The following is a 10692-nucleotide window of genomic DNA, read 5'->3' on the forward strand; positions in this document are numbered from 1 at the left end:
TATAAGTGTGTATATATTGATTGCTCTTTTTGAACATGACTGCTGAATGTGATCATGCTGGTGGATTGCTGGTGTGGAACAAGTTTTTTTGTGACATCAGAACTGTTCATAACTGCTTTCAGTTTAATGTTTGTATTTCACAAAATGTAAAATGTCTAATTTTGGTGCAGCATATACTGTAACTTTTGAACAAGTGCATTTTAAAAATCTGTGATCAGTATCTGCCTGTAATAAGATCCACCGAAGGCAAGTTGACTGAACACAAGTGCAGCTTTATTCTAGTGATGTTACTCCTGATCACGAACCATATAACACATTTTGGCGCTGTCACATTAAAAAAAAAAGTTTTTTCCTGCACCATATTTCCATTGACCAGCATGTGTCTCTGTGTGAAGCCTAGAGAAATGAACCACTTTTCAAAATATCTGGCTGAAAAGATTCAAAGCTTCATGAAGCTTCATCTCACCATCACTACTTTATTCAAGTAATCATGAACAAAAATTAAAATAACAAAGACTTGACTTGACTAAGGAACATGAAAATAAACCTCACCAACAGCATTTAAAGGGAACAAAGACAGACAAAAAACAATGATAACATGAGGGCTATATATACACACAGACACTAATGAACAAACAAGAAACACCTGAACACAATGAACCAATCAGAACATGACACATGAACATGGGGAGCACATGACAAGATCACATGATGAGCAAGACTGTGAGAATTATACAAAATAAAAGACATGAAAACATAAACTAAACCTAGAACAGACGTGACACTGCCTCACGGTGCAGAACTAAAGCAGATGAACCTTTTCCAAAACTTGTTTGATTGTCTTTTGCTTCAGTAAATACTTTCATTCCTTAATCTGTTAATGTTAGTTTATACAATTATTCATTGTTCATGTTCGTTCACAGTGGATTAACTAATGTTAACAGAAAACTTTTGTATTTAAAAATGTATTAGTAAATGTTGAAACTTACATTAAGGTTATTAAATGTCGTACTAGTATTGTCCATCATTGGTTCATGTTAACTAATGTAGGTAATGTTAACAAATGAAAGATTATTGTAAAGCGTTAGTGAGTCAACAATGTGTCTGAAAACAACCGACATAAACACATTTGTCCCAGTGATCAAACCAAGGGTGACATTGTTTTTGGCTTATCTGAAGGACATCACTGGACCCTTAACTGGACCCCCTGCAGTTTGTTTACCGAGCAAACAGGTCTGTGAATGATGCAGTCAGTATGGGACTGCATTATGTTCTGCAGCATCTGGACAGACCAGGCACTTATGTGAGGATCCTGTTTGTGGACTTCAGCTCTGCTTTTAACACCATCATCCCATCACTCCTCCAGCCCAGATTAACTCAGCTCTCCGTGCCCACCTCTGTCTGTCAGTGGATCACCAGCTTCCTGACAGACAGGCAGCAGCTAGTGAGGCTGGGAAAATTCACATCCAGCACCCGCTCCATCAGCACCGGCGCCCCTCAGGGCTGTGTTCTCTCCCCACTGCTCTTCTCCCTGTACACCAATGACTGCACCTCTAAAGACCCCTCTGACAAGCTCCTGAAGTTTGCAGATGACACCACACTGATCGGCCTCATCCAGGACGGTGACGAGTCTGCTTACAGACTGGAGGTTGAACAGCTGGCTGTCTGGTGCAGTCTTAACAATCTGGAGCTGAACACGCTCAAGACAGTGGAGATGATCGTGGACTTCAGGAGAAACGCCCCTGCTCTCCCCCCCACTCACCATCATGAACAGCACTGTGACTGCAGTGGAGTCATTCAGGTTCCTGGGCACCACCATCTCTTACGACCTGAAGTGGGACAACCAGATTGAGTCCTTTGTGAAAAAGGCCCAGCAGAGGTTGTACTTCCTTCGCAAGCTGAGGAAGTTCAACCTACCACAGGAGCTGCTGAAACAGTTTTACTCTGCCATCAATGAATCCATCGTCTGCACTTCTATATCTGTCTGGTTCAGCTCAGCTACTAAATCTGACCTCAGAAGACTACAGAGGGTAGTACAGTCTGTTGAGCGAATCATTGGTACAACCCTCCCCACTCTCCAAGATCTGTACTTATCCAGAGTAAGAAAAAGGGCAAAGAAAATCACTCTGGACCCCTCACATCCAGCACACTCCCTCTTTGAACTGTTGCCGTCTGGTCTACGCTACAGAGCTCTGAGCACCAGAACGACCAGACACAGGAACAGTTTCTTCCCTCCGGCAATCCATCTCATGAACACTTGACAAACACACAACACACAACACTATTATACATTATTTACTTAAAACACATACTTATTTATATTTCAAATTTGCACACATAATAACTGTACATACAAATTGCCTATATTATATATTGTTTTTTGCACTTTGTCTATCTTGTATATTGGTATATTATTCTTTTATTCTTTTTATTATCTGTATCTTGTCGTTGTCACTCTGTTGCACTGTGGAGCTTCTGTCACTAAAACAAATTCCTAGTATGTGTAAACATACCTGGCAATAAAGCTCTTTCTGATTCTGATTCTGACAAGAAACAACCTTAAAGATGATAGGAAATGAATGTGTAAACTAACATAAATAGATCAACGATTTCAACCTTTGTATTGTTACAATGTCGGTAATATATTTAAATGAACAATGTGTAGTCTTTCTCCATGTTACCTGCACCTGTATATCCCTGTTTATTTGTCAGCAAAAGTCTGCTGGATGAAGATAAACATGTTAGTTGATCATCATAGATCTGAGTCATTGTCTTTTCTCTTTCTGTCTTCAGTCTGAGTGGATGCAGTATTACAGAGAAACAGTGTGTCATCCTGACTTCAGCTCTGAAATCAAACCCGTCACACCTGAGAGAGCTGGACCTGAGCGGGAATAAACTAGGAGACTCTGGAGTGAAAAACCTCAGTGATCTACTGATGAATCCACAATTCAAGCTGGAGAAACTAGAGTTAGTATCACTATACTATATTTACCATTTAGTTTATTTTAAGTCAACAGGGCACAAGTCACATCATTTGTAGCGCTGCATCTCCATCTGAAGAGATTCAGAAATGGTATTAGTTAACGGGTTTGTATGTGTATCAGTAAAAAGAGCATTAAACTTTGAAGCATTTTAAACTTTGTGGATTTAAAATAGTTTCATATGCTGGAATCTGACAAATCTTTGCTGTGAAACAAGACAGAAGTGAGAACAGACTAAAAAACAGTATAACAAATTGTCATGAATGGCTGGTTGTAATGAAGCTCACGACGATGGAGAATACAGTAACACTGTCTTTAATCACAAATCTAACATGTAGGAGAGATAAAACACAACCGCTTCAACATAAACGACACAGAACAATGAACAGACAGAACTAAGAGTTTAAATACACAGACAGAGTAATCAAGGTAAAACAGAGCAGCTGCAGGAACTAATTAACAACCAAGAACACTAACTAGGGAACACACACAGACAGCAACACCATGATAATAAAACACAACAAAACTGTTACACAAATACATTATTCTGAAATGTTACATTTATACTGGACTAATGGTACCACTAAATCTTCTTTTATTAAGCAAAATGTGTATTTAGAGATTGTGAATTACACTCTAAAATGATTTAATAATCAATTCATGTAAAAGATTTTCTTACATTAATAATGAAAATAGTCAATTTATGACTATTTGTTAATTTGTTAACACATTTTTCATTTTTTGGGTGAACTACCCCTTTAAATGGAAACAAATCCATGAATAGCTTTGAATAAAGACAGAATTATGAACGAAATTAAATGTCACGGTTGAAATGCAGAGACATTTTGTCATATATGTATATATATGCTGTATAAAAAAATGTCCTTCCAATAAACAACATTCACATTTCCCACTCCAACATCCCAGACTGAGCATTACATTAGTCCTTAAGAATCCTGAGAAGCATTGTAAACTCTCTGTACCCCCATATATTAACTTCACACTACCTCCATTAAAAAAAAAAAAAAAAAAAAACCTTGATTCGATTTGAGCATCATACTCAGGGCACAGGTCCCTGGCCACCCCTGTTTGTCACTCTGGTACAGGAGCTTGTAGACAGGTGCTGGACCAGAGGCAGGTTAATTTTTCTATTGTTTCTATATTGATCCTATATATCAATCTAGAGTGATAAATTCACTTATTTTTGGGAGTGAGGACGGATCCAGACTTGAATTGTAACTAGTATCCTCAAATGCTCCTGTCTTGGTTTGTTTGTTTATATCATTAAGTTTCCATGTTTTTGCTGGTTTATTAGTGACTGTATGACATTTATTCATGATTCATTTAACTCACACATGAACTGAACATGGATTTGAGTCATTTTCTCTTTCTGTCTTCAGTCTGAGTGTTTGCAGTATTACAGAGGAACAGTGTGTCATCCTGACTTCAGCTCTGAAATCAAACCCGTCACACCTGAGAGAGCTGAACCTGAGCGGGAATAAACTAGGAGACTCTGGAGTGAAAAACCTCAGTGATCTACTGATGAACCCACAATTCAAGCTGGAGAAACTACAGTTAGTATCATTATACTGTATTTACTGTTTAGTTTATTTTTCAGCAGGGCACAAGTCACATCATTTGTAGCACTGCATCTCCATCTGAAGAAAGATTCAGAAATGGTTTTAGTTAAAGCTTTACTCACCCTCAAGCCATCCTAGGTGTGTATGACTTTCTTCTTTCTGATGAACATAATCAAAGAAATATTAATAAATATCCTGACACATCCGAGCTTTATAATGGCAGTGAACGGGATCAATGAGTATGAGCTGAAGAAAGTGTCTCCATCCACATCCATCCAACATAAATATGTGCTCCTGGGACAATACATTTTTGAATATCATTTTTTATTATTATTATTATTATTATTATTATTATTGTTACATTAATAATTATGATTTAGTTTGATTATTAGGATTTTTGTTCTGGTTTTAATACAATTCACCAAAAAACTATTGCACTATTAATAGTAACCATTGTAAAAGCAGTTCAAAACAATATGCCTGTTATGTTATAACAAAAGTATGACTTTACAAAAGCACTTTACAAAAAAATAAAACAACATAAATATAAGAAGATGAGATAAATAAAACGACATTTAACAAATATTTGTTTTCATTTTCACAAGCTGTTTATACTTAGGCCCTATACAACTTTTTTAAATTTTTAAATATTTTTAACTATTATTTTGCATTTTAGACACATTTTAAGCACCAAGTGTATTATTATTTACTTTATTATTACTATTTTATATATTCATATCTGATTCTACCTTCACCACGTGATATAGTTCAGATGTGTGTGTGGAAATGATACGTTGTGACTGCAGAACATTTAGAGACGTTTAAAATTGTGTAAAACAATCCCGCACCCTGTTGAGGCCCTGTTATAAAACACATACAAACAGTATTACTTTAATTTAACATGAATAGTTAGTATGTTACTACATTGAAACCATTAACAATATTTTTTTTTATAATTGATAATAATAACGCTCTGCTCTGGTCCAGGTTACGTTCTTCATGAAGTAGTGGCATAAAATTTATTTAAATTTATGCACAGCCCCCTCTATTGGTGAATATAATCACTACACGATTGCTCCGATAACCAACAGGCTGCTGTATGCTGGTTGGTCGGGCTTTTTTGCAATACATTTGCTGGTTGTTTTGAACGAGCTGTAAAACAGGGACATTTCCGGGGACAGCTCCAGTCGGGGACAGAACAAGAAAAAACGGGACCGTCCCCGGAAAATGGGGATGTCTGGTCACCCTGCCCTGGAGCCGTGTGAAGTACTTTCATTATGGATGGATGTGGATGGAAACTGCCATTATAAAGCTCTGATATGTCAGGATATTTATTAATATTTCTTTGATTATTTTCATCAGAAAGAAGAAAGTCATATACACCTAGGATGGCTTGAGTCAACTTCCTGAAATGCTATTTAAACTTATTTTTCTGAGACTAAAAATTCTGACTTTAACTCCTGCTAGAGCTTTAAAGCTAGAACTACCAAATTCGGCTCAAACCTTCAGACTGTTCTGACTTAGTGTGCTTTATCTTTTCTAACTGATCGGACTGAGCGGTTTTCCTAAAAATGACTATTAAAACTCTGAAAAATCCCACTGACTTTCATTGATGGAATGTTCAGATGAGCCACGACTGTTCAAACTCCAACTGTCAAAATTCAAATTTAAACACACTGAAGCCCATTACATTCAATTAAACTGACATTCTGTGAACTATTTCTAATCCATTGAAACTCATTCAAATTCATGAACTCATTTAATCTACACTAAACAAAATTATTAACGCAACACTTTTTTTTTTGCCCCCATTTTTCATGAGCTGAACTCAAAGATCTAAGACTTTTTCTATGTACACAAAAGGCCTATTTCTCTCAAATATTGTTCACAAATCTGTCTAAATCTGTGTTAGTGAGCACTTCTCCTTTGCCGAGATAATCCATCCACCTCACAGGTGTGGCATATCAAGATGCTGATTAGACAGCATGATTATTGCACAGGTGTGCCTTAGGCTGGCCAATTAGGCTGGCTTCACCTCCAAGAGACCAGCCACCCGGACAGCTGCTGCAACAATCGGTTTGCATAACCAAAGAATTTCTGCTCAAACATACTCAAGCATACTCACCGGACATGTCACCTATTGAGCATGTTTGGGATGCTCTGGATCGGCGTATACGACAGCGTGTTCCAGTTCCTGCCAATATCCAGCAACTTCGCACAGCCATTGAAGAGGAGTGGACCAACATTCCACAGGCCACAATCAACAACCTGATCAACTCTATGCGAAGGAGATGTGTTGCACTGCGTGAGGCAAATGGCGGTCACACCAGATACTGACTGGTTTTTGGACCCCCCGGACCCCCCCCCCCCCAATACAGTAAAACTGCACATTTTAGAGTGGCCTTTTATTGTGGCCAGCCTAAGGCACACCTGTGCAATAATCATGCTGTCTAATCAGCATCTTGATATGCCACATCTGTGAGGTGGATGGATTATTTCGGCAAAGGAGAACTGCTCACTAACACAGATTTAGACAGATTTGTGAACAATATTTGAGAGAAATAGGCCTTTTGTGTACATAGAAAAAGTCTTAGATCTTTGAGTTCAGCTCATGAAAAATGGGGGCAAAAACAAAAGTGTTGCGTTAATAATTTTGTTCAGTGTATCTATCTATCTATCTATCTATCTATCTATCTATCTATCATAGCAACAAACCAGAACACCCTAGAAACTGCAGAGTAACCACCCAGAACACCTTTAATGGGTTTCTATGTGTATCAGTAAAAAGATCATTAAACTTTGAAGCATTTTAAACTTTCTGGCTGTAAAATTGTTTCATGTGTTGGAATCTGACAAATCTTTGCTGTAAAACAAAACAGAAGTGAGAACAGACTAAAAAACAGTGTAACAAATTGTCATGAATGGCTGGTTGTAATGAAGCTCACGACGATGGAGAATACAATAACACTGACTTTAATCACAAATCTAACATGTAGGAGAGATAAAACACAATTTTATATTAATCTACAGTGATAAATTCACTTATTTTTGGGAGTGAGGACGGGTCCAGACTTGGATTGTAACTAGTATCCTCAAATGCTCCTGTCTTGGTTTGTTCATTTCTATCATGAAGTTTCCATGTTTTTGCTGGTTTATTAGTGACTGTATGACATTTATTCATGATTCATTTAACTCAAACATGAACTGAACATGGATTTGAGTCATTTTCTCTTTCTGTCTTCAGTGTTTGTGGATGCAGAATTACAGAGAAACAGTGTATCATCCTAACTTCAGCTCTGAAATCAAACCCGTCACACCTGAGAGAGCTGAAACTGAGACTGAATGAACTAGGAGACTCAGGAGTGAAGCACTTATGTGACGTACTGAAGGATTCACACTGTAAACTGGAGAGATTGAGGTCAGTAACATTCTTCACATACAAGAATCAAAATGCTTAAAATCACTTTTAACAGTTTAAACTAAAACACTTTATACTCAATATCTCACAATGAGTCTGAGTTCACATTATATTTGTGCAAATTTCTTCACATTAATGATTTGATTGTAAGATAATCTCTTCCTCTGTTTGTGTCTTTCTAGTCTATATCACTGTGGCATTACAGATGTTTCTTCTTTAACTCAGTCTTTGACTAACTCAAAAGCACTGCAGTTTTTAAAAGATCTTGATCTGAGAGAGAATATGATAGGAGACTCAAAGCAGCAGCTCAGTGACATGCTACGAGACTCAAACTGTGTCCTGAGGTGAGAAAACATCGATGTGATATTAAAGAGATCTTCATTTACCTCTGATATGTGAACAAACCTTTGACATGTTTGTGAAAGGAAATTATCATTAAGCTTTATTGCAACAAAGGGTTTGTGAAAGAACAAAATGTGAAGTTATTAAAATGTTCAAGACAAAGAAGGAAAGCACACTGTCACAGCTTTATACAACACCTGCTTTATTAACTGTGTCAGTAGTGAATCATTTCAGTTTGAAAATAGACTTGGTCAGATTGTAGGAAAACGCTGCACTCCTGCTAAAATCAGTGCGTTCAGCTTCAGCTCACAGCCGTCCAGCCTCACATGAGAAATGTCTCTGTCTCTAGTGTGTTTTTACTTTGACAAGCAACACGTCACACTACTTTACACTCACTTTACTTTCAGTTATTTACTAAGAGCCCTACAAACATGTTTAAACTAGAGGCTTTAACTAAAGGTTTTTGTTTTAATTCAGAATATCATTTGTATTTGCTCCCTGTGGTTTATTCCATACGCCATACACTCATTAGTTTCTTTTTTACAGTCACTCAATAGTACTTTACAATATTTTACAATACTCAATAGAGTCACACCAACACAAACACACATATCAACATGATTCATTGTTTAAATGTATTATATTTAAAACACAAATATCTCTGCAAGTTCATATAAAGTCAGTAATTAATCAGATTTTTTTTTACATTTTTTTTCTTTTTTTTTTACTCAAAAAACAGTTTTTTAATAATATAGTAACTTATTTGCACTTTGTTTCACTGAACACTGATTGTTTTCTCTTCTGTTTCACCTTATAGAGTAGATTATCAATTGCCAAAGTTCTCTAAACGAGATCAATCACCAAACATCCCTGATAGAGTTCAATCGCCAGAAGTCTCTGAACAAGTTAAATCTCCAAAAGTCTTTAAACAAGTAAAATCACCAAACACCTCTGACGGATGCTTTATATCATAGTGTGAAATCATCATGAGAGGAGCAGTAATCATCAGGTGATCCACAGAAGAGTCTCACTACTGTGTCTATGAGGAGAAATAAATGTGTAATTAATGTGTAAATGTGTTTCATACAGATGGAAGAGACTCAGACTTTACAATGAAATAAAGCAGCATGTGTGTTAGCATGTGTATTAGAAACGTGATATTAAATGATTAATGTTGCTTTAGTATTCAGACAAATGATGGTTTTGTTTTATTTAAAGGAGGAACAGGAGGAAGAAGCTCAGATGAGTCTGTCAGCAGAAATCTTCAGGCTCTTCAGTATCAGACCTACAAATATAATAATGTTTAAAATGTTTCTAATCATAAATGTGATTGTCAAGTATAGCACATAAATGTGTCAAAAGATATAAAGTCTACATGTTACTTCAAACATCTATGTGATCTCTCTTACATTTTAAGCACAGAATATATTTGTTTATTTTTGTTATTCTGTTTTACTTTATATTATCTATGTGTCTGTCTGTTAATGCACAGATATACACTATATTGTCTTTAACATATTGCTATATGCTGTATATATTGTATATTGTACATTTTTTAACAGTTAACAGCATTTGTGTGTTAAAGAAGTTCAGAACATTGGTTTTTGTTTCAAAAGTTCACTTGTCTGTTGTATTATTGAAGCTACATGAGCAGATGCAGAGAGATTGTCCTTCTTAAATAAAGGTGAAGTTGTAGATGTTAACCATAAAATCATATGAGCGATCTTTAGGATTGTTGGAGAAGAAATCATGCTGGGCTGCGGTTCTCTAAGCATTGTGAGTTAAGTTGAAGGTACCCCCCCCCCCAACATTCATTCAGTTGCCAACATTCTTCTTTTATTACATTCTTCTATAAAATATCTTCTTTTATGTTCCACAGGTGAAAGAGTCAGAAAGAAAAATGCAGGTTTGAAATTACATGAGGATGAATAATTAATGACAGTGTTGTTATTTTGGGTTGAACTATCCCTTTAAGGCATTAACACTTTATCTTAGCAACTTTTCCAAAGAAAAATGTAATTATAACATCTAAATTATATCATGAATTATATCAATCTATAAGGATAAGGGTTTGCCTGATGAAATGGGTTGAAATCTCTAACAAAGTAAGAGGTCCTCACTGGCGAACCTGGGGAACATTCAAGCTCAAACTGGTGCACAATGTTTTGCTACAGTTTCCGGGTTGAACGACATGTTTAGTGAGGTTCAACAATAAAAATAAAGGATCTAGAAAAAATCTGATCGTGATCAAACCAGAATTTCGCAAAATTACTGAACAAAAACAATTTCTAAAGCTAGGGCTACTAAACATTAGATCGCTGACACCTAAGGCGGTTATTATAAATGAAATGATCACAGATAATAGTCTTGA

The 10692-nt window shown here is 36.3% G+C and overlaps 1 protein-coding gene across 47 annotated transcripts in view; it reads left to right on the top strand.

The window, feature by feature from the left end:
* The window catches only part of LOC127508712 (NACHT, LRR and PYD domains-containing protein 12-like), an 85338-nt gene extending 75402 nt beyond the window's left edge, over positions 1–9936 (top strand). For all 47 annotated transcript variants that reach the window (XM_051886927.1, XM_051886935.1, XM_051886945.1 and 44 more), the window contains 6 exons: positions 2794–2967; positions 4382–4555; positions 7806–7979; positions 8162–8323; positions 9139–9330; positions 9540–9936. In XM_051886927.1, coding sequence (XP_051742887.1) covers positions 2794–2967; positions 4382–4555; positions 7806–7979; positions 8162–8323; positions 9139–9295 — 841 coding nt within the window. In that variant the 3' untranslated portion in view covers positions 9296–9330; positions 9540–9936. The remainder of the gene's footprint in view (positions 1–2793; positions 2968–4381; positions 4556–7805; positions 7980–8161; positions 8324–9138; positions 9331–9539) is intronic.
* The last annotated feature ends 756 nt before the right edge of the window (positions 9937–10692 follow it).

Source organism: Ctenopharyngodon idella, chromosome 3, assembly GCF_019924925.1.
Source record: "Ctenopharyngodon idella isolate HZGC_01 chromosome 3, HZGC01, whole genome shotgun sequence".
NCBI lineage: Eukaryota > Metazoa > Chordata > Actinopteri > Cypriniformes > Xenocyprididae > Ctenopharyngodon > Ctenopharyngodon idella.